At 47.8% G+C, this 25,330-nt stretch overlaps 1 protein-coding gene across 1 annotated transcript in view; it reads right to left on the bottom strand.

Moving 5' to 3' along the window:
* The window catches only part of TGFB1 (transforming growth factor beta 1), a 32,345-nt gene extending 11,805 nt beyond the window's left edge, over positions 1-20,540 (bottom strand). The window contains exon 1 of the mRNA XM_075260401.1: positions 19,800-20,540. Within this exon, the coding sequence (XP_075116502.1) occupies positions 19,800-20,109 (310 nt within the window). The 5' untranslated portion in view covers positions 20,110-20,540. The remainder of the gene's footprint in view (positions 1-19,799) is intronic.
* Between the last annotated feature and the right edge of the window lie 4,790 nt (positions 20,541-25,330).

Raw genomic sequence — 25,330 nt, 5'->3', positions numbered from 1 at the left:
ATATAATAGTGGAATATAGCAAAATATATCACATTATAAAAGTAAAATATAGCACAGTATAACATAACACAATATAATAGTATAATATAATACAATATAAAATAGTAGTATGGTATACAGTCTCATATTATTGTATTATTTGCAGCAGTACCATGTTCTTTATGCCAAACAGCCCATTTGTATATTGACAAAAACTTCAATATTTTGGCAATGGAAGCAGTTACACGGGGAAAACACTGTATGATTCTGGTGACACTAACCTATCTATCTGCAGGGCTGGGGTGATATGCTGGGTGACAGTAACCTATATCTGCAGGGCTGGGGTGATATGCTGGTACTGGTGACAATAACCTATCTATCTGCAGGGCTGGGGTGATATGCAGGTTCTGGTGACAGTAACCTATCTATCTGCAGGGCTGGGGTGATATGCTGGTTCTGGTGACAGTAACCTATCTATCTGCAGGGCTGGGATGATATGCTGTTTCTGGTGACAGTAACCTATATATCTGCAGGGCTGGGGTGATATGCTGTTTCTGGTGTCAGTAACCTATCTATCTGCAGGGCTGGGGTGATATGCTGGTTCTGGTGACAGTAACCTATCTATCTGCAGGGCTGTGGTGATATGCTGGGTCTGGTGACAGTAACCTATATCTGTAGGGCTGGGGTGATATGCTGGTTCTGGTGACAGTTACCTATCTATCTGCAGGGCTGGGGTGATATGCTGGGTCTGGTGACAGTAACCTATATCTGCAGGGCTGGGGTGATATGCTGGGTCTGGTGACAGTAACCTATCTATCTGCAGGGCTGGGGTGATATGCTGGGTATGGTGACAGTAACCTATCTATCTGCAGGGCTGGGGTGATATATTGGGGTCTGGTGACAGTAACCTATCTATCTGCAGGGCTGGGGTGATATGCTGTTTCTGGTGACAGTAACCTATCTATCTGCAGGGCTGGGGTGATATGCTGTTTCTGGTGACAGTAACCTATCTATCTGCAGGGCTGGGGTGATATGCTGGGTCTGGTGACAGTAACCTATCTATCTGCAGGGCTGGGGTGATATGCTGGGTCTGGTAACAGTAACCTATCTATCTGCAGGGCTGGGGTGATATGCTGGTTCTGGTGACAGTAACCTATATATCTGTAGGGCTGGGGTGATATGCCGGTTCTGGTGACACTAACCTATCTATCAGCAGGGCTGGGGTGATATGCTGGGTCTGGTGACAGTAACCTATCTATCTGCAGGACTGGGGTGATATGCTGGGTCTGGTGACAGTACCCTATCTATCTGCAGGGCTGGGGTGATATGCTGTTTCTGGTGACAGTAACCTATCTATCTGCAGGGCTGGGGTGATATGCTGGGTCTGGTAACAGTAACCTATCTATCTGCAGGGCTGGGGTGATATGCTGGTTCTGGTGACAGTAACCTATATATCTGTAGGGCTGGGGTGATATGCCGGTTCTGGTGACACTAACCTATCTATCAGCAGGGCTGGGGTGATATGCTGGGTCTGGTGACAGTAACCTATCTATCTGCAGGACTGGGGTGATATGCTGGGTCTGGTGACAGTACCCTATCTATCTGCAGGGCTGGGGTGATATGCTGTTTCTGGTGACAGTAACCTATCTATCTGCAGGGCTGGGGTGATATGCTGGGTCTGGTAACAGTAACCTATCTATCTGCAGGGCTGGGGTGATATGCTGGTTCTGGTGACAGTAACCTATATATCTTTAGGGCTGGGGTGATATGCTGGTTCTGGTGACAGTAACCTATCTATCTGCAGGGCTGGGTGATATGCTGGTTCTGGTGACAGTAACCTATCTATCTGCTGGGCTGGGGTGATATGCTGGGTCTGGTGACAGTAACCTATCTATCTGCAGGGCTGGGGTGATATGCTGGTTCTGGTGACAGTAACCTATCTATCTGCAGGGCTGGGGTGATATGCTGGGTCTGGTCACAGTAACCTATCTATCTGCAGGGCTGGGGTGATATACTGGTTCTGGTGACAGGAACCTATCTATCTGCAGGGCTGGGGTGATATGCTGGGTCTGGTGACAGTAACCTATCTATCTGCAGGGCGGGGTGATATGCTGGGTCTGGTGACAGTAACCTATCTATCTGCAGGGCTGGGGTGATATGCTGTTTCTGGTGTCAGTAACCTATCTATCTGCAGGGCTGGGGTGATATGCTGTTTCTGGTGACAGTAACCTATCTATCTGCAGGGCTGGGGTGATATGCTGGGTCTGGTGACAGTAACCTATCTATCTGCAGGGCTGGGGTGATATGCTGGGTCTGGTAACAGTAACCTATCTATCTGCAGGGCTGGGGTGATATGCTGGTTCTGGTGACAGTAACCTATATATCTGTAGGGCTGGGGTGATATGCCGGTTCTGGTGACACTAACCTATCTATCAGCAGGGCTGGGGTGATATGCTGGGTCTGGTGACAGTAACCTATCTATCTGCAGGACTGGGGTGATATGCTGGGTCTGGTGACAGTACCCTATCTATCTGCAGGGCTGGGGTGATATACTGGGTCTGGTGACAGTAACCTATCTATCTGCAGGGCTGGGGTGATATGCTGGGTCTGGTGACAGTAACCTATCTATCTGCAGGGCTGGGGTGATATGCTGGGTCTGGTAACAGTAACCTATCTATCTGCAGGGCTGGGGTGATATGCTGGTTCTGGTGACAGTAACCTATCTATCTGCAGGACTGGGGTGATATGCTGGGTCTGGTGACAGTAACCTATCTATCTGCTGGGCTGGGGTGATATGCTGGGTCTGGTGACAGTAACCTATCTATCTGCAGGGCTGGGGTGATATGCTGGTTCTGGTGACAGTAACCTATCTATCTGCAGGGCTGGGGTGATATGCTGGGTCTGGTCACAGTAACCTATCTATCTGCAGGGCTGGGGTGATATGCTGGTTCTGGTGACAGTAACCTATCTATCTGCAGGGCTGGGATGATATGCTGGTTCTGGTGACAGTAACCTAACTATCTGCAGGGCTGGGGTGATATGCTGGTTCTGGTGACAGTAACCTATCTATCTGCAGGGCTGGGGTGATATGCTGGCTCTGGTGACAGTAACCTATCTATCTGCAGGGCTGGGGTGATATGCTGGGTCTGGTGACAGTAACCTATCTATCTGCAGGGCTGGGGTGATATGCTGGGTCTGGTGACAGTAACCTATCTATCTGCAGGGCTGGGGTGATATGCTGGGTCTGGTGACAGTAACCTAACTATCTGCAGGGCTGGGGTGATATGCTGGTTCTGGTGACAGTAACCTATCTATCTGCAGGGCTGGGGTGATATGCCGGTTATGGTGACAGTAACCTATCTACCTGCAGGGATGGGGTGATATGCTGGGTCTGGTGACAGTAACCTATCTATCTGCAGGGCTGGGGTGATATGCCGGTTCTGGTGACAGTAACCTATCTATCTGCAGGGCTGGGGTGATATGCTGGGTCTGGTGACAGTAACCTATCTATCTGCAGGGCTGGGGTGATATGCTGGTTATGGTGACAGTAACCTATCTACCTGCAGGGATGGGGTGATATGCTGGTTCTGGTGACAGTAACCTATCTATCTGCAGGGCTGGGGTGATATGCCGGTTCTGGTGACAGTAACCTATCTATCTGCAGGGCTGGGGTGATATGCCGGTTCTGGTGACAGTAACCTATCTATCTGCAGGACTGGGGTGATATGCCGGTTATGGTGACAGTAACCTATCTATCTGCAGGGCTGGGGTGATATGCCGGTTATGGTGACAGTAACCTATCTACCTGCAGGGATGGGGTGATATGCTGGTTCTGGTGACAGTAACCTATCTATGTGCAGGGCTGGGGTGATATGCCGGTTCTGGTGACAGTAACCTATCTATCTGCAGGGCTGGGGTGATATGCTGGTTCTGGTGACAGTAACCTATCTATCTGCAGGGCTGGGGTGATATGCCGGTTCTGGTGACAGTAACCTATCTATCTGCAGGGCTGGGGTGATATGCTGGGTCTGGTGAGAGTAACCTATCTATCTGCAGGGCTGGGGTGATATGCCGGTTCTGGTGACACACTCCCTTTAAGAACTCATTGACTAACACTGATTGAAAGAAGAATTCCAGAACTGAATTCCTTTTTTGCTTTCTTTTTGGGCACTAAGTAATAGATTTCTTTGCACAACAGACCCTGGAACAGACCAGCAATGAAGAGGTTAAGAAGATGGTTTACTGACGCCAGGAGGTTTCACCAGCTCAGCAAATCTGCCTTCGCCTCCATCCTGTTCAATCCGATGTGGAAAAAGAAAAAGTTGATTCCACCAGGAGGTTTTTAGGAGGTTACTTCTTATTTTCCATCCTTGATTAGTCCGGATGTCAGTAACCCGGAGCTGATGAGAGTTGTGGACTCTGCTGTGGCGTCTCTCAGATAATGTCACCATGAGAAATCCTCCAGGACATCTCCAGTAAAGTCCCTAAAATGTAAACTACACAAAACTCCAATTTTTCCAGAATTCCTCCGACTTTAGATGATGAAAATGTGAGAGATCTGGATTTAGTACAAATAATTTATATACATATATATTAGTAAAATGAAGATTAGAGATGAGCGAACAGTGTTCTATCGAACACATGTTCGATCGGATATCAGGGTGTTCGCCATGTTCGAATCGAATCGAACACCACGTGGTAAAGTGCGCCAAAATTCGATTCCCCTCCCACCTTCCCTGGCGCCTTTTTTGCACCAATAACAGCGCAGGGGAGGTGGGACAGGAACTACGACACTGGGGGCATTGAAAAAAATTGGAAAAAGTCATTGGCTGCCGAAATCAGGTGACCTCCATTTTAGACGAATAGTGGATTTCAAATCCGGGTCATATGAGAATGTGAACTTTGTGACTATGAGACAGGGATAGCTGTACAGGCAGGGATAGCTAGGGATAACCTTTATTTAGGGGGGAATGTTATTAAAAATAACTTTTTGGGGCTCTATCGGGTGTGTAATTGTGATTTTTGTGAGATAAACTTTTTCCCATAGGGATGCATTGGCCAGCGCTGATTGGCCGAATTCCGTACTCTGGCCAATCAGCGCTGGCCAATGCATTCTATTAGCTTGATGAAGCAGAGTGTGCACAAGGGTTCAAGCGCACCCTCGGCTCTGATGTAGGAGAGCCGAGGGTGCACTTGAACCCTTGTGCACCCTCAGCTCTGCTACATCAGAGCCGAGGGTGCGCTTGAACCCTTGTGCACACTCTGCTTCATCAAGCTAATAGAATGCATTGGCCAGCGCTGATTGGCCAATGTATTCTATTAGCCTGATGAAGTAGAGCTGAATGTGTGTGCTAAGCACACACATTCAGCTCTACTTCATCGGGCTAATAGAATGCATTGGCCAGCGCTGATTGGCCAGAGTACGGAACTCGACCAATCAGCGCTGGCTCTGCTGGAGGAGGCGGAGTCTAAGATCGCTCCACACCAGTCTCCATTCAGGTCCGACCTTAGACTCCGCCTCCTCCGGCAGAGCCAGCGCTGATTGGCCGAAGGCTGGCCAATGCATTCCTATGCGAATGCAGAGACTTAGCAGTGCTGAGTCAGTTTTGCTCAACTACACATCTGATGCACACTCGGCACTGCTACATCAGATGTAGCAATCTGATGTAGCAGAGCCGAGGGTGCACTAGAACCCCTGTGCAAACTCAGTTCACACTAATAGAATGCATTGGCCAGCGCTGATTGGCCAATGCATTCTATTAGCCCGATGAAGTAGAGCTGAATGTGTGTGCTAAGCACACACATTCAGCACTGCTTCATCAAGCCAATACAATGCATTAGCCAGTGCTGATTGGCCAGAGTACGGAATTCGGCCAATCAGCGCTGGCTCTGCTGGAGGAGGCGGAGTCTAAGGTCGGACCTGAATGGAGACTGGTGTGGAGCGATCTTAGACTCCGCCTCCTCCAGCAGAGCCAGCGCTGATTGGTCGAGTTCCGTACTCTGGCCAATCAGCGCTGGCCAATGCATTCTATTAGCCCGATGAAGTAGAGCTGAATGTGTGTGCTTAGCACACACATTCAGCTCTACTTCATCAGGCTAATAGAATACATTGGCCAATCAGCGCTGGCCAATGCATTCTATTAGCTTGATGAAGCAGAGTGTGCACAAGGGTTCAAGCGCACCCTCGGCTCTGATGTAGCAGAGCCGAGGCTGCACAAGGGTTCAAGTGCACCCTCGGCTCTCCTACATCAGAGCCGAGGGTGCGCTTGAACCCTTGTGCAGCCTCGGCTCTGCTACATCAGAGCCGAGGGTGCGCTTGAACCCTTGTGCACACTCTGCTTCATCAAGCTAATAGAATGCATTGGCCAGCACTGATTGGCCAGAGTACGGAATTCGGCCAATCAGCGCTGGCCAATGCATTCTATTAGCCCGATGAAGTAGAGCTGAATGTGTGTGCTAAGCACACACATTCAGCACTGCTTCATCACGCCAATACAATGCATTAGCCAGTGCTGATTGGCCAGAGTACGGAATTCGGCCAATCAGCGCTGGCTCTGCTGGAGGAGGCGGAGTCTAAGATCGCTCCACACCAGTCTCCATTCAGGTCCGACCTTAGACTCCGCCTCCTCCAGCAGAGCCAGCGCTGATTGGCCGAATTCCGTACTCTGGCCAATCAGCACTGGCTAATGCATTGTATTGGCTTGATGAAGCAGTGCTGAATGTGTGTGCTTAGCACACACATTCAGCTCTACTTCATCGGGCTAATAGAATGCATTGGCCAATCAGCGCTGGCCAATGCATTCTATTAGCGTGAACTGAGTTTGCACAGGGGTTCTAGTGCACCCTCGGCTCTGCTACATCAGATTGCTACATCTGATGTAGCAGTGCCGAGTGTGCATCAGATGTGTAGTTGAGCAAAACTGACTCAGCACTGCTAAGTCTGCATTCGCATAGGAATGCATTGGCCAGCCTTCGGCCAATCAGCGCTGGCTCTGCCGGAGGAGGCGGAGTCTAAGGTCGGACCTGAATGGAGACTGGTGTGGAGCTATCTTAGACTCCGCCTCCTCCAGCAGAGCCAGCGCTGATTGGTCGAGTTCCGTACTCTGGCCAATCAGCACTGGCCAATGCATTTCTATGGGGAAAAGTTAGCTTGCGAAAATCGCAAACTGACAGGGATTTCCATGAAATAAAGTGACTTTTATGCCCCCAGACATGCTTCCCCTGCTGTCCCAGTGTCATTCCAGGGTGTTGGTATCATTTCCTGGGGTGTCATAGTGGACTTGGTGACCCTCCAGACACGAATTTGGGTTTCCCCCTTAACGAGTTTATGTTCCCCATAGACTATAATGGGGTTCGAAACCCATTCGAACACTCGAACAGTGAGCGGCTGTTCGAATCGAATTTCGAACCTCGAACATTTTAGTGTTCGCTCATCTCTAATGAAGATTATTAATTCCTGTGGTAACATTTTGTAGCTCCTTTGGTTGCAGTTACTTTATAGGATACATGGAGTTGCCTTTATCAAGTAATAACTCTGCAACATTGTAGCTGCTAGACTGCTACACAACAGACTGCTCCTCCGCGCTACACAACAGACTGCTCCTCCATGCTACACAACAGACTGCTCCTCCGCGCTACACAACAGACTGCTCCTCCGCACTACACAACAGACTGCTCCTCCGCGCTACACAACAGACTGCTCCTCCGCACTACACAACAGACTGCTCCTCCGCGCTACACAACAGACTGCTCCTCCGCACTACACAACAGACTGCTCCTCCGCGCTACACAACAGACTGCTCCTCCGCGCTACACAACAGACTGCTCCTCCGCGCTACACAACAGACTGCTCCTCCGCGCTACACAACAGACTGCTCCTCCGCGCTACTCAATAGACTGCTCCTCCATGCTACAAAGCAGACTGCTCCTCCGCGCTACACAATAGACTGCTCCTCCACACTACACAACAGACTGCTCCTCCACGCTACACAACAGACTGCTCCTCCATGCTACACAACAGACTGCTCCTCCATGCTATACAACAGACTGCTCCTCCATGCTACACAACAGACTGCTCCTCCCTGCTACACAACAGACTGCTCCTCCGCGCTACACAACAGACTGCTCCTCCATGCTACACAACAGACTGCTCCTCCGCACTACACAACAGACTGCTCCTCCGCGCTACACAATAGACTGCTCCTCCATGCTACAAAACAGACTGCTCCTCCATGCTATACAACAGACTGCTCCTCCCTGCTACACAACAGACTGCTCCTCCGCGCTACACAACAGACTGCTCCTCCGCGCTACACAACAGACTGCTCCTCCGCACTACACAACAGATTGCTCCTCCGCACTAGACAAGACTGCTCCTCCGCGCTACACAATAGACTGCTCCTCCGTGCTACACAACAGCCTGCTCCTCCACGCTACACAACAGACTGCTCCTCTGCGCTACACAACAAACTGCTCCTCTGCGCTACACAACAGACTGCTCCTCCATGCTACACAACAGACTGCTCGTCCATGCTACACAACAGACTGCTCCTCCAAGCTACACAACAGACTGCTCCTCCATGCTACAGAACAGACTGCTCCTCCATGCTACACAACAGACTGCTCGTCCACACTACACAACAGACTGCTCCTCCATGCTACACAACAGACTGCTCGTCCACACTACACAACAGACTGCTCCTCTATGCTACACAACAGACTGCTCCTCCACGCTACACAACAGACTGCTCCTCCATGCTACACAACAGACTGCTCGTCCACACTACACAACAGACTGCTCCTCTATGCTACACAACAGACTGCTCGTCCACACTACACAACAGACTGCTCGTCCACACTACACAACAGACTGCTCCTCTATGCTACACAACAGACTGCTCGTCCACACTACACAACAGACTGCTCCTCCATGCTACACAACAGACTGCTCCTCCATGCTACACAACAGACTGCTCGTCCACACTACACAACAGACTGCTCCTCCATGCTACACAACAGACTGCTCGTCCACACTACACAACAGACTGCTCCTCCATGCTACACAACAGACTGCTCCTCTATGCTACACAACAGACTGCTCCTCCATGCTACACAACAGACTGCTCCTCCATGCTACACAACAGACTGCTCCTCCATGCTATACAACAGACTGCTCCTCCATGCTACGCAACAGACTGCTCCTCCCTGCTACACAACAGACTGCTCCTCCGCGCTACACAACAGACTGCTCCTCCATGCTACACAACAGACTGCTCCTCCGCACTACACAACAGACTGCTCCTCCGCGCTACACAATAGACTGCTCCTCCATGCTACAAAACAGACTGCTCCTCCATGCTATACAACAGACTGCTCCTCCATGCTACGCAACAGACTGCTCCTCCCTGCTACACAACAGACTGCTCCTCCGCGCTACACAACAGAGTGCTCCTCCGCGCTACACAACAGACTGCTCCTCCATGCTACACAACAGACTGCTCCTCCGCACTACACAACAGACTGCTCCTCCGCGCTACACAATAGACTGCTCCTCCATGCTACAAAACAGACTGCTCCTCCATGCTATACAACAGACTGCTCCTCCATGCTACGCAACAGACTGCTCCTCCCTGCTACACAACAGACTGCTCCTCCGCGCTACACAACAGACTGCTCCTCCGCGCTACACAACAGATTGCTCCTCCGCACTAGACAAGACTGCTCCTCCGCGCTACACAATAGACTGCTCCTCCGTGCTACACAACAGCCTGCTCCTCCACGCTACACAACAGACTGCTCCTCTGCGCTACACAACAAACTGCTCCTCTGCGCTGCACAACAGACTGCTCCTCCATGCTACACAACAGACTGCTCGTCCATGCTACACAACAGACTGCTCCTCCAAGCTACACAACAGACTGCTCCTCCATGCTACAGAACAGACTGCTCCTCCATGCTACACAACAGACTGCTCGTCCATGCTACACAACAGACTGCTCGTCCACACTACACAACAGACTGCTCCTCTATGCTACACAACAGACTGCTCCTCCACGCTACACAACAGACTGCTCCTCCATGCTACACAACAGACTGCTCGTCCACACTACACAACAGACTGCTCCTCTATGCTACACAACAGACTGCTCGTCCACACTACACAACAGACTGCTCCTCTATGCTACACAACCGACTGCTCGTCCACACTACACAACAGACTGCTCCTCCATGCTACACAACAGACTGCTCCTCCATGCTACACAACAGACTGCTCGTCCACACTACACAACAGACTGCTCCTCCATGCTACACAACAGACTGCTCGTCCACACTACACAACAGACTGCTCCTCCATGCTACACAACAGACTGCTCCTCTATGCTACACAACAGACTGCTCCTCCATGCTACACAACAGACTGCTCCTCCATGCTACACAACAGACTGCTCCTCCCTGCTACACAACAGACTGCTCCTCCATGCTACACAACAGACTGCTCGTCCACACTACACAACAGACTGCTCCTCCATGCTACACAACAGACTGCTCGTCCATGCTACACAACAGACTGCTCCTCCATGCTACACAACAGACTGCTCGTCCACACTACACAACAGACTGCTCCTCCATGCTACACAACAGACTGCTCGTCCACACTATACAACAGACATTCAACAAGCTCAAAAAAATGGCACAACTAATTATCCAGTTTTAGGATGAAAATGCACAAAACAGGGAGCAGTTTTATAGAAAGCACAAAATTTGCAATTACAAGCATCAAATAGTTTTTAGGTTACAACCTTTTTTTATAGGTGAACAGTTTCCTGATCCATTTTTGCATTTCTCTTTATCAGTGATCAGGAGTATCTGGAGTATTAGGAGTATCTGGAATGTCTGGAATATCAGGAGTATCTCTAGTATTGGGAGTATCTGGAATATCAGGAGTATCTCTAGTATCGGGAGTATCTGGAGTATTTAGAATATCGGGAGTATCTGGAATATTGGGAGTATCTGGAGTGTCTGGAATATCAGGAGTATCTCTAGTATCGGGAGTATCTGGAATATCAGGAGTATCTCTAGTATCGGGAGTATCTGGAGTATTTAGAATATCGGGAGTATCTGGAATATTGGGAGTATCTGGAGTGTCTGGAATATCAGGAGTATCTCTAGTATCGGGAGAATCTGGAGTGTCTGGAATATCAGGAGTATCCGGAGTGTCTGGAATATCGGGAGTATTGGGAGTATCTAGAATATTAGGAGTATCTGGAGTGTCTGGAATATCAGGAGTATCTCTAGTATCGGGAGAATCCGGAGTGTCTGGAATATCAGGAGTATCCGGAGTGTCTGGAATATCAGGAGTATCTGGAGTGTCTGGAATATCGGGAGTATTGGGAGTATCTAGAATATTAGGAGTATCTGGAGTATCTGGAATATCAGGAGTATCTCTAGTATCGGGAGAATCCGGAGTGTCTGGAATATCAGGAGTATCTGGAGTGTCTGGAATATCGGGAGTATTGGGAGTATCTAGAATATTAGGAGTATCTGGAGTATCTGGAATATCAGGAGTATCTCTAGTATTGAGAGTATCTGGGGTGTCTGGAATATCGGGAGTATTGGGAGTATCTAGAATATTTGGTGCTCGGCAGATATTTCTATTTTCGAAGAGATCATTGATCTCTATAGAGAGAAGAAGAATCCGCGAGCCTTAGGCCTTAGGCCGGGTCTGTGTTTCCACCATTGACATCAGTCCATTAGTCAGCAGCTTCCACCCCCTCTGACAAAGACCAGAAGTTGGGGGAGTTGATGCAGTTGCTTTTGACCATGGGAACAAGTCCTGAGGTTGTTTGATCCTGTCCGTGCCTGGAGCCTCGGGAGCCTTCATGTACTTGGTGTGCACTGCAGATACAGTTACTCCTGGTAGACAGATGGTCCTAAGCTCCGTATCCCGTGAGACCACAAATGTGACCACAAACCACCGACCTTACCAAGCAATGCAAAACTTTATCTTTGATCTGACATGACACCTCTCTATTGGACATACATAAATCCCATATTACTTCATCTTTCTATTCTTCTCTTGCTCATGGTCCTCAGGCGGTGGGGCAGAGTCTGAAGCCCTGGAAGATGATGGACCCCAAAGGCCCTACTTATGTCCCTCACAGATGATGATGGATCTGAAGAACATGGAGATGTCTGAACCTGTCGGCTGAGCAGATCATTTAGGATATTCTGCTCGTCGACCAATGGAGAAAGAGAAAGAGTCGCCAGGGAAAGACCGATTGTTTATATCACCTTCTATATTGAACACATTTCTAGGGATTATTGGTGTTCCTGGAGACGGACGATGGGTCATAGATGCCATAGTCTGGAGCAGACTCCATTGACTTCTATGGGAGTGTGTAGATACAATGTCACATCACCTATTGTAACTGATAGATTCTGTGATCTACCTACATGATCGCTGTGATCACTGGTGTGCTGTAAGTGAGGAAGTTGCTGCAAAGAAATCTATAGAAAACAGGAAGTCTCAGCATAGTATTTGGTTAAGTGGTGAGAGTCAGGGCTGCAGGATTTTTTTTTATTTTTTATTTTTTTTAAACCTGACTAAATATTCTGCACACTTCACACACAATGTCGCTTATTCTACACGTCCGACCACGGACACGGACCAATACAAAATATCTCCCACAAATGTCCCCCCTCAGTACAGACCCGGGAGCTCTATTTCCATCTGCCTCCAATATCCAGGGAGGGTCTTGATTTTGTAAGATGTGTTCCTGGAAAATGTTTTCCCTAGAAATTTTCCTGTTCCTGAATTTACGATCTGCAGAAAAACATCTCAGTCCTTCTGCTTCTATTTTGGGGATTTGTTTCTAGAATTCACCATAGAAAGAGCACAAAAATGGGGGATTGTATGTTGTGATCGAGGTTTGTGATTTCATGATCAGTAGGTACAGGATGGCGGGTAAGAAGGTCACATGATGAGCTTAGATACAGCGACGTAGCTAAAGCGGAACTCTGCTGAATAAAGCTGTCAGCTGAGTGTGCATGTGTTTCCAACAAGACCAGGTAAGGAAGCATCCCTGGCACCAGCTTATCTCCTTTGGATCAGGCATGTTGAAAGCTAGCATGCCTGACCCTATTTTCTGCCTTCACGCTCCCCCCCCCCCCCCCTTTTAGGTCGTGGACCCCACAAGTGTACTGTAATTCACAGCAGAATACAGAATGGAATACGAAAAAGCCTCTTAATAAATCAGACGGAGTTCGCACCAGTCGGGGACTTCGATAAGACTGGAGTACAGAATGCCAGTCTTAATAAATCTGGTCCCCCTAACATGGCCCCAACATCCATCTGCCACCAGTATTAGCAACTGGAGTTTGGAAGCTTCGTTACTTCTTGTCATGTCTTGGCCGACATGAAACCTTACAGAAATATAATTCCGGCTACTTTCAGATAATATGTAACATGGCCACTTAGCATACACATGGAGAACGCTCCGGGTGTATATGTATAATGGACCCAACGACCCCAAATCCACCCAACAGAGGGTGTAACCGTTCCTGTTGGGTTGGACGTTGGGTTCCTGTGTTCGTTGCATGGGCACCTTTGGTCCACGGATGCACTTGGGCTACTTTTTCGTCGCACACGTTACATAGACACCATGTGAATGCAGTCCTAATCTGTCCATATTTCGGGGCAGCGTTGCGGCGGTGCGAGGCTGCTCTACACGTGTGCTCCAGACGGGCTCAGGTTTCAGGTGTGGATCAGACGGCAGCTCCCGTGTGTTTATAATGAGGGCGGTTTGGGAAGTCTCTGTAACAATCGCTTCATAGTCTGCAGCCCTATGGGATCGAGGGCATGGGGGCTCAGACAGACAGTCAAATAAATAGTTTACTATTCCCAGGTCCCCTCCCTGAACAAGCCATTGAAGACACTTTGCTACACAACTGCTTGGCTGGCTGATTTTCCTCTAAATCAGGTCCCAGCGATTATAGAGTTCCCTGACGCAGACTCCCCTCGTGTAAAAATAATCCCATCCAGGCTTGAGTCATGGCGGCAGCATCCGCACCGTACACTGGGAGACACTGTCCATTCTCATATCTGCATTCCTGACAACATCATCTCATTCCTAAGGAGGATTCTTGCAAAAAAAATCTTTACCTTTTTGTATTCGGAAACTTGCTGACTATGTTGGGATTGTCTTTCCCGGGATTGGGGGATCTCCCTACTGGTGCCCCTGCACTCAGCTGCTATTACGTAGGAGCCGCTGTGTAATTTCCAGAATACCCCGGTGGTGAACGCCTAAAGAAGGGTCCTCACTGGGGAATCCCTATATGTCACCCGGGTGCACTAAAAAAGGGGTTGTGTAGAGATTGCAGCTTGGTATGTGACTGGTGCAGGTCCAACTATTTGTCCTGTGTCCTCATTTAAAGGGAACCTTTCACCACCTCTGCCATCTCCAATTCTTTTCACCCTCCACTGTTTCCAGCACAGTTAGAATATTTCCTCTAGCCCCCCGCCATTCCTGAGCAGTCAGCGCTGTTAGTTTCAGCACCCAGCAACACGCCAGGCCCCTTTCCATTAACAATATGTATAACAGTCGGGGAACCAGGTTTTTCACATCCTCAATCATGGTGGTCAGGGGCCAATTCCGGCTGGATGCGGCCCCGTACCCCTCTGAGCCCAGTACGGCAGATGCAAGCCCAGTGGAGGTGAGTAAAAAAAGGAATACCTATACTCACCTCTCCTGAGCTTCTGACTGTTCTCCGCATCCCCTCCAGGACCCTTCTGATGCAGTGACGTCAGCGTGCCCATTATCAACCTTTGCATTGCAAGAAATTGACCTGCTAAGACTTTGGAATGACAGCACGCCTTTACCTGCAGAGTGTGGACTGTGCTACGCGTGGCCGTGGTCTCAAAGGGTTTTCTGAGGTGATCTCTGTATATGGTACTACAGCGGTGATCCGTGTATATGGTACGGCAGGTGTGATCCGTGTATATGGTACTGCAGCGGTGATCTCTGTATATGGTACTGCAGAAGTGATCTGTGTATATGGTACTGCAGGGGTGATCTCTGTATATGGTACGGCAGGGGTGATCCGTGTATATGGTACGGCAGGGGTGATCCGTGTATATGGTACTGCAGAAGTGATCTGTGTATATGGTACTGCAGGTGTGATCCGTGTATATGGTACTGCAGAAGTGATCTGTGTATATGGTACTGCAGCGGTGATCTCTGTATATGGTACTGCAGGTGTGATCCGTGTATATGGTACTGCAGAAGTGATCTGTGTATATGGTACTGCAGGTCTGATCTCTGTATACGGTACTGCAGAAGTGATCCGTGTATATGGTACTGCAAGTGTGATCTGTGTATATGGTACTACAGCGGTGATATATGTATACAGTACTGCAGGGGTAATCTGTTTATACGGTACTGCAGAAGTGATCCGTGTATATGGTACTGCAGGTCTGATCTCTGTATACGGTACTGCAGCGGTGATCTCTGTATACGGTACTGTAGCGGTGATCTCTGTATATGGTACTGCAGGTCTGATCTCTGTATACGGTACTGTAGCGGTGATCTCTGTATATGGTACTGCAGGTCTGATCTCTGTATACGGTACTGCAGCGGTGATCTCTGTATACGGTACTGTAGCGGTGATCTCTGTATATGGTACTGCAGGTCTGATCTCTGTATACGGTACTGCAGCGGTGATCTCTGTATACGGTACTGTAGCGTTGATCCGTGTATATGGTACTGCAGGTCTGATCTCTGTATACGGTACTGCAGAAGTGATCCGTGTATATGGTACGGCAGGGGTGATCTCTGTATACGGTACTGCAGCGGTGATCTCTGTATACGGTACTGCAGCGGTGATCTCTGTATACGGTACTGCAGCGGTGATCTCTGTATACGGTACTGCAGGGGTGATCTGTGTATACGGTATTGCAGCGGTGATCTCTGTATACGGTACTGCAGCGGTGATCCGTGTATATGGTACTGCAGCGGTGATCCGTGTATATGGTACTGCAGGTGTGTTTTGTGTATATGGTATGGCAGCGGTGATCTCTGTATACAGTCACCTCCCAGTTGCAGCTGTATAAACAGCTCCTGGTACTGAGATCAGAGGTCAGCGCTAGAAGTGGTGGCAGCGGCCAACAAGTAAATATCATTTGCTTTAATATTTATAATCACCACACCGGAACTAGATATAGAATAACCCCGAGACCCCTTTACAACCACCCGATCACATTGTTTAGCTCTTTTTGTCCAACAATAACTTTTTCAGCAATTTCTGTGACAGTAAATCTTCCGTGGGATTGGACTAGATGGGCTCGCCTTTACACCCCACATACATCAGTGACCCTGTGATTATCTATCAGCTTGTCCTTTCTTGGACCTCTCTTAGTAAGTGCCAACCATAAAATACCAGGAACACCCCACAAGACCTGCCATCTTGGAAATGCTCTGACCATCATCATCCTTGTAAAAGTCACTCCAATCCTCACACTTGCCCGTTCCATCACATCAGATGTTGCCCAATACATCATCCCCTTAGCCATGTTATTGTAACAAGATAATGCAGAACATGAGAGAGTCTCCATCATCCTGAGTGTAAGGAGCAATCACACAGAAAGTGCTCGGGGGAGAAGAGAAGGAGAATGAAGCTGGGACTTTCTGAGTCTGTTCCTGTACAGCACCAGGTATAGGTATAGTACAGAGTATATGGACGGCACCAACAAGTGCTCCAGAATACGCGGCACGTTCATCAAACAATGACTCAAATGTCTGACTGAACACTAGTAATACTCTACACACGATGTGACATGTAGCCGAGTCCAATGACGAGCGTGTCCACCCTGCATTTCCTGATCATGTGCCATGTGCATGCAAAAATAAGTGGAGAGGAAGAGAGAAGAGAAGAGAGGGCCTGGCACCAAGAAGGAGGAAATGCTGAAGAGCCTGGGAGACAGAGCAGGAACGTGGGGAAATCCAGACGAGAAGGAGAAACTGGAGATACAATGGAGGTGGAGGAGGATGACATGGGGACGGAGAATAAAGGAAGAATAATGAAGGAGATGTCATAAGGAGAGAATAGGGAAGATGGTCAAGAGATGGCAAAGTAACAACAGATAATTCCGAGGCAATAAATATGACTCAAAGAATGACGAGAAAGAGGATGAGTAGGATGAAGATGTCCTCACTTGGTTTGCCCAAGTGGAGGAATCAGGTGTTGCTGACATCTCTGGTTGCAGCTTATCTAACCTGTTTTCGGGAGAATCGAGAGGCCAAACATACTTTATTAAAGGGGTCCTTAAGAAAAGAAAGACACAATCTGTAGAATCACGACAAGACTAAGATATGAAGGAAGAAAAAAGATGAAGAATGGGCAAAAAGGTTAGAAGATGTGAAGAGAGGCAAAGAGAAGGAAAAGATGGAAGGAGAAGATGATCGGATGCAATAAGAAGATGGATTCAAAGAAGTTAGTAGCATGTGAGTAAGAGATAGGTGAAGGAGTTAGAAGCGGAATACCAAGAATGAACCCACTGGTAGAATCAGGTTAGGGGCAAACATAAGAAGGAATACAAAGCAAAGATTGTCGGCATTTGGAGAGATAGAAGCAATGACAAACCTAAAAGGATGGAGTCTCCCAGCAAAGATCAAAATGGCCACCCAAGATGGTGCTGGGGTTTACCACCGGGGATGGAAGGGAAGCTGTCCACTGTCCTTGTGCCAATGCCAACCCTTACAAATAATGCACTTCTTCTGAATAGTGAAGGCCTCCACAGGTTCTCACCACCCAAGAACAAGGAGGATGGGAACAACTGGGACCAACTCTTTCAAATGAGTCCCAAAGAAGCTCAATGGACCTCAATGGTAAGTATGTCCTTTCGTAGAGGAGTAAGTAGAGAAACAAAAATGTAATTCAGAAGTATGAGGAGAGTTCTTTGGAGTTCTTCTGATGTTCTTATCATTCGAGAAGAACATCTAAAGGGAGAATCACAAGTAGAAGTGGAAAAAGAATAAGGAAAGCACTAGAAAGTGATACTGGACTCAGAAGCAGAAGAGTGTTGCAGATCAACGTTCCTGAGCCAAGTGTCCCGTACTAAAATAAAAGATATGAAAGTATCCCCCAAAGCCATGACTTTACAATGCGCTGACTAATAAGACTAGAACATAGGCCCGGTAGCAACACTCTGTAGAGACATGGCGCGTACCCAGGGGCTACATGTACAACAGGTTGAGAACCTCGATTGTAAAGGATTGGAAGAGGAGAATATCGAAGAGGCAAAAGATAAGGAGGAAAGAAGAGTAAGACTGGTGACTGATGGTGGTGACTGATGAAGACAAAGAAGATGTGGAATATTACAGAAAATCTAAGGAGTAAAAAAACGAGGGATCAAAACCAGATGATGGGAAGAAGCAGATCATTGGTCTTGAGAATATGCCAGCGAATTTGACAGATGACATATATATATATATATATATATATATATATATATATATATATATATAATATAGGCTTCCAAAGATCAAGTGGACACGTAAACGTGAAGGAAGGAGGCAAGGAAGAAGGCAGCAGAGATATAGAATAGGACACAACAAAAGAAATGGATCGGCAACAAGGTGACTCCAAATAATTGGGGATGACAGCAGAGAGCCACAATGGACATGGCAGAGATTGTTGACAGCAAGAGAAGCCGTAATAGGGATAATGGAGTTAAGAAAACGGTAAACAGAGAGGTTGGAGACAGAGAAGATGAAGGATATGACAGCAAATTAGAGCTCAGTACACAAGTGACATTACCTCAAAGAGATAATGAACAAGGTGAGTGAAGGAGTAAAAAGAGGATGGCAGGAGATAAGGAGGGTGCAGGGTCACCGGTCTGGAGGAGGGAGGGCGATGGAGTACAAGGAGGCTGAGAGGAAGAAGAGATGATATGGAAGTAGTGACAGGACATACAGGAAGACGTGCAATGTGGTTACAATTTAACTCCTTAACCCTTTCATCTGTATGCAGTGAAACTGCTCGATAGTAAAGGTTAAGAATTTTTTATTGTTCTTCTCGGGGACTTTGTAACTTTTGCTCCGTCTGTTTCCTCTGAAATAATATGCTTGAGTTATTGGAGAATCTTTTCAACATAGTTAAAGTGGCAAGTGGACTGGGCTGAGAATCAATGGAGAAGATAATCTCCATCAAACATATTGGTGACATAATGGTGGGACATGACATCAAGGCCCACTCGACAGAGGTCACAGAACTGACACTGTCATCTCTGGTTGGATTTCTCCACCATTGCCTATCATGGTTTGTTATGTGGTTACCGGATAGAAACCAGGTACTCAAGGTCGTAAGAAGACAAAGCACCACTAAAATTTCATTCTGGAGATCTACAACCCTGATCAAATATGGGTGTCATACCCCAGATAAGATTGAATTGATGAATAAGTTATTTGCCAAGGGTCTAAACATTTCTGCCAAAGTCATATAAAATACATGATACACACAAGTGGTGGCTGAAGGTCTCATCGGACGTGAGATCTGAAGGTCTCATCGGACGTAAGATCTGAAGGTCTCATCTGAAGTGAGACTATCATTTATTGGACCAAACAGGTTGTACCTTAGTGTCTACAGAACTTGTTTTCTAGTGTTAAGTTGTACCTAGACCAGATTTACACAGTAGACCCATAAATCTTAGTACAGGTGGCAATGACCCAAATGTAAAGCACCATGAAATCAACGGTCCTATATAAATAAACAATAATAATAATGACAAACATCTCACATCTTTCATGGTAGACGATGTATCTTACCGATTTTCACCATGTCTATCCTCTTCACCTGTTCGGAGTAATATCCCTCCACAATAGGTTTCTCCTTCTCCGTTTTTTCTCGTATTGCCTCCATGGTACTATTGTAAACAGAGAGGATCTCTTCTGGGACGGACATCTCTTCGCTCTCGACATCGGGAGGTTCGGTAAGCATCAATTTACTAAGAATTTGTCCTCTGATGGCCTCAATTCTCCTTTTCTTCACCTCTTCCATATCCACCGCCTTGCACGTTGACATTGACCTGGCCACATGAAGAAGATCTAGCAACAACAGCATCAAGTGGAATTTCATGTTCTTGGTTTCTAAAGGCGTTCTTGTTGACTGCAAACTTTGAGGATTTCCGTATGGTCACCCGCGTCCTTCTCTCTCCAGCTGGACCAATCTATATCGAGGATTTCTACAAATGCTCCTAAAGTCTTCTTATCCATAAAAACAAGTCCATGTTCAGGGATGAGCTGATGTTCTTCGGCAACTAATGGACCAAAACATACCGTGACAAACTAAGTACAAAAGATTATGCAGAGTCGTTGACCTGCATCATACCTAAGGGTGGAAATTCTGGGCAGATGTTGAGTGATGGTCCTCTGATGGAAAGGTCGAGCTCTGAGGAGTCTTCTTTGAGTTGTTCTTCTCCTATGTAGCTCGCTCTCACACACTCTCTATGTAATTTGACGGCCTTGTCTCACAGCTTGCTAGAACATGCTTCTCCCGTCCCCCTCGCTCCTTCCTCCTGTGTGCAGTAACAGGCTGGGGTTTTTTTTAATGCTTTTTCTGTAACTTCAGGCTCCTCCCAGGATATGATGGTACTTTTAAGTTTGACACACATAGTTTAAGGAACTGCTGCGGAGTCCTGGGGGTGGTGGAGAGGGTTAAAGCTGAAACCTGATAATGTTTTATTAGAAAACAGTCAAAGCGGAACGTACTCATACTTGGAATATACAATTTCAGAAAACCACTGAATTCTGAGAAGGGGGGGACGTTTGGCAGAGAGAAACGTATCGGCAATGATAAGGTCTGGATTAGGAGACAGGAGGATGTGCGGCGAATGGTGAATGTACCCACTGTACGAAACACTTAGAGTAATAATGGGGTAGTGGACACTATGGAGTGAGGCCAGGAGGCCTTGTATGGCACTCAAGGTTCCCCAAAAATGAAGTATGTTTTTTAACCTCCATTCACGAAAAGTGGTCACCTAATCTACAAAACCCATTGTCATATACTGGTGAACTGTTCTTAGGAAAGGTCATCAATGTCATTAGAATGGGGTCTGACTCATGGAATTTCCAAAAATCAAATGATAAAAGAGACTTTGATACTTGGCCACGAAAGACCGATAACAACCAGCAGCCCTGAATCTGTAGGACAACCTGAACACTTACTGATAGGTTATCAGCCCAGCCCTGCAGATAGATAGGTTACTGTCACCAGAACCAGCATATCCCCCCCAGCCCTGCAGATAGATAGGTTACTGTCACCAGAACCAGCATATCCCCCCCAGCCCTGCAGATAGATAGGTTACTGTCACCAGAACCATCATATCACCCCAGTCCTGCAGATAGATAGGTTACTGTCACCAGACCCAGCATATCACCCCAGCCCTGCAGATAGATAGGTTACTGTCACCAGACCCAGCATATCACCCCAGCCCTGCAGATAGATAGGTTACTGTCACCAGAACCAGCATATCACCCCAGTCCTGCAGATAGATAGGTTACTGTCACCAGAACCAGCATATCACCCCAGCCCTGCAGATAGATAGGTTACTGTCACCAGAACCAGCATATCACCCCAGCCCTGCAGATAGGTAGGTTACTGTCACCAGGACCAGCATATCACCCCAGCCCTGCAGATAGATAGGTTACTGTCACCAGAACCAGCATATCACCCCAGCCCTGCAGATAGATAGGTTACTGTCACCAGAACCAGCATATCACCCCAGCCCTGCAGATAGAAAGGTTACTGTCACCAGAACCAGCATATCACCCCAGCCCTGCAGATAGGTAGGTTACTGTCACCAGAACCAGCATATCACCCCAGCCCTGCAGATAGATAGGTTACTGTCACCAATACCAGCATATCACCCCAGTCCTGCAGATAGATAGGTTACTGTCACCAGACCCAGCATATCACCCCAGCCCTGCAGATAGATAGGTTACTGTCACCAGAACCAGCATATCACCCCAGCCCTGCAGATAGATAGGTTACTGTCACCAGAACCAGCATATCACCCCAGCCCTGCAGATAGATAGGTTACTGTCACCAGAACCAGCATATCACCCCAGCCCTGCAGATAGATAGGTTAGTGTCACCAGAACCAGCATATCACCCCAGCCCTGCAGATAGATAGGTTACTGTCACCATAACCAGCATATCACCTCAGCCCTGCAGATAGATAAGTTACTGTCACCAGAACCAGCATATCACCCCAGCCCTGCAGATAGATAGGTTACTGTCACCAGAACCAGCATATCACCCCAGCCCTGCAGATAGATAGGTTACTGTCACCAGAACCAGCATATCACCCCAGCCCTGCAGATAGATAGGTTACTGTCACCAGAACCAGGATATCACCCCAACCCTGCAGATAGATAGGTTATTGTCACCAGACCCAGCATATCACCCCAGCCCTGCAGATAGATAGGTTACTGTCACCAGAACCAGCATATCACCCCATCCCTGCAGATAGATAGGTTACTGTCACCAGACCCCAATATATCACCCCAGCCCTGCAGATAGATAGGTTACTGTCACCAGAACCAGCATATCACCCCAGCCCTGCAGATAGATAGGTTACTGTCACCAGACCCAGCATATCACCCCAGCCCTGCAGATAGATAGGTTACTGTCACCAGAACCAGCATATCATCCCAGCCCTGCAGATAGATAGGTTAGTGTCACCAGAACCAGCATATCACCCCAGCCCTGCAGATAGATAGGTTACTGTCACCAGAACCAGCATATCACCCCAGCCCTGCAGATAGATAGGTTACTGTCACCAGAACCAGCATATCACCCCAGCCCTGCAGATAGATAGGTTACTGTCACCAGACCCCAATATATCACCCCAGCCGATAGATAGGTTACTGTCACCAGAACCAGCATATCACCCCAGCCCTGCAGATAGATAGGTTACTGTCACCAGACCCAGCATATCACCCCAGCCCTGCAGATAGATAGGTTACTGTCACCAGACCCAGCATATCACCCCAGCCCTGCAGATAGATAGGTTACTGTCACTAGAACCAGCATATCACCCCAGCCCTGCAGATAGATAGGTTACTGTCACCAGACCCAGCATATCACCCCAGCCCTGCAGATAGATAGGTTACTTTCACCAGAACCAGCATATCACCCCAGCCCTGCAGATAGATAGGTTACTGTCACCAGAACCAGCATATCACCCCAGCCCTGCAGATAGATAGGTTACTGTCACCAGAACCAGCATATCACCCCAGCCCTGCAGATAGATAGGTTACTGTCACCAGGACCAGCATATCACTCCAGATACATAGATGGTGACACTATCCTATCTGCAAGGTTGGGGCCTTATCTACAGGCTCTCTGGTATTACACCTCAATCCTATTCACTTTCTGCAGTTACAGTCACAGCCTATGTACAGAGGTGGCGCTATTTCTAACAAAGGTTTATCTTTGCCATTGTTTTACTTCTGTATTCTCTATGTCCATTTACATCCAAGGCGAAACACAGGCATGTGTCCTCTGCAGCCATGTAATACAATACACGGCACAGTCATGAAATGTATCTGCACCCCCCCGCGCAGGCATTGTGATGATATAGTAGCCATGGTTAATGAGCCTGAGCCTCGTCCATCAGTCTCATACAAATTGCCTATGAAACATAAGTTGTAAATGGGCAGCGATGGATTAGGGGCTTCATCAGGTCGGGGATGGCGCCTCCTGTTCCTCTCGCTCACAGGGTGAGGACATCTGTGTAGATTTGGGGCTCTAAATTAGCGGCATCATCTCTCCAGGGCTGGGCACACACCAACACATGTCAGATCATGTGTCTATAACAGATTTTATTACAGCTCTAGTAAAGGGCCCCGCAGGCTGGAATATCCCAGGAGCCTCACACCCAGCAGTGCAAGAGCAGCGACTATTAACCCCTATGAAGCCAAGATCCGCAGGATATAGCGGAGACAATATTAACCCTTTAGAATACCCAGGTATCAGTATATACCAGATATTACACATTAATGTATATGATGTCTGCAATGCCTGGACCTCATGAGATGCTGTGGTGGTCATTGTGGTCGTAATAAGGGCAAAAATGGGGTCAACGGAAAGAGCAATGACCTCACGCTTTAATGATGGCAAACTTTATTAACCCTTCCGAGTAGTCCCTGCATCTCAGAGTTGACCTCTTCTGTTCAATAGGTTGACTAGTTTTAGAAATACAGCACCACACCTGTCTATAGGCTGTCAGTGGTATTACAGTTTAGATACATTTAGGCCTGACCCATACTTGTCAACTTTAACTGAGAAAATCGCAGGAAAATGGCGCGTGCAGTGAGTCATACAAACTTTCAGGAGAGGCCATGCCCCTATGAGTATAGCCATGTCCACTTTTGGATGTAGCCACTCTCCCTAGGAACATGGCCACTTGCTTTCTGAGTGTAGCCACTTCCCCTATGAGCATAGCCACTCCCCCTAGGAGCATAGCCACTCCCCCTATGAGCATAGCCACACTCCTTCTGAGTATAACCACTCCCCTATGAGCATTTCCACGCCCCTTCTGAGTGTGGCCACTCCCCTAGGAGCATAGCCACAACCCTTCTGAGTGTAACCACTCCCCCTAGGAAAATGGTTACGTCCTGAGTGTAGCCACTCCCCCTAGGAGCATAGCCACTCCCCTAGGAGCATAGCCACAACCCTTCTGAGTGTAACCACTCCCCCTAGGAACATGGCTACGTCCTGAGTGTAACCACTCCCCCTAGGAACATAGCTACGTCCTTTCTGACTGTAACCACTCCCCCTAGGAGCATAGCCACTCCCCCTTGGAGCATGGCCACGTCCTTTCTTGTGAATCGGGCACAAGATTTGCTGGCCTCAGACATGACCTGCAGAAAAAGTGCCCAAGTAACTTGATGGGCCCAGATCTTAAGGAAGTCTGAGAGGTCTCCCCTTTATTCAAGAGCCTTCAGTAGTTGCAAAAATGGTCTAAGCTGCAATACCAGGCACAGCCTGTGGACAAGTGTGGTGCTGTTTATGGAAGAAAGTAAATTGTTATGAATTCTACAACTAATTCTCTGCCGTGTCTGATCCTCGGAGCTCCAGACAATACAGTTATTACTTTCCTTTCTTATGATTAATCTATATTACTTATCACTGAGCTGCTAGTTACACATTTCACAGACTACTGTATTATAACTTGGCAAATCTGTCATTCAGGAGACTGGGAAAGCTGTGTGACAACCCCAGGGGGAGCTGTTATGGCGGCCATGTTGATTATTACCCAATATTCCCAGAAACATCTATTACGGCTGAATAT

This window comes from Leptodactylus fuscus, chromosome 11 (genome assembly GCF_031893055.1).
Source record: "Leptodactylus fuscus isolate aLepFus1 chromosome 11, aLepFus1.hap2, whole genome shotgun sequence".
Classification (NCBI taxonomy): Eukaryota; Metazoa; Chordata; class Amphibia; order Anura; family Leptodactylidae; genus Leptodactylus; species Leptodactylus fuscus.
Note: the sequence above shows the minus strand (reverse complement) of the source record. Positions and strands in the feature narration are given on the sequence as shown.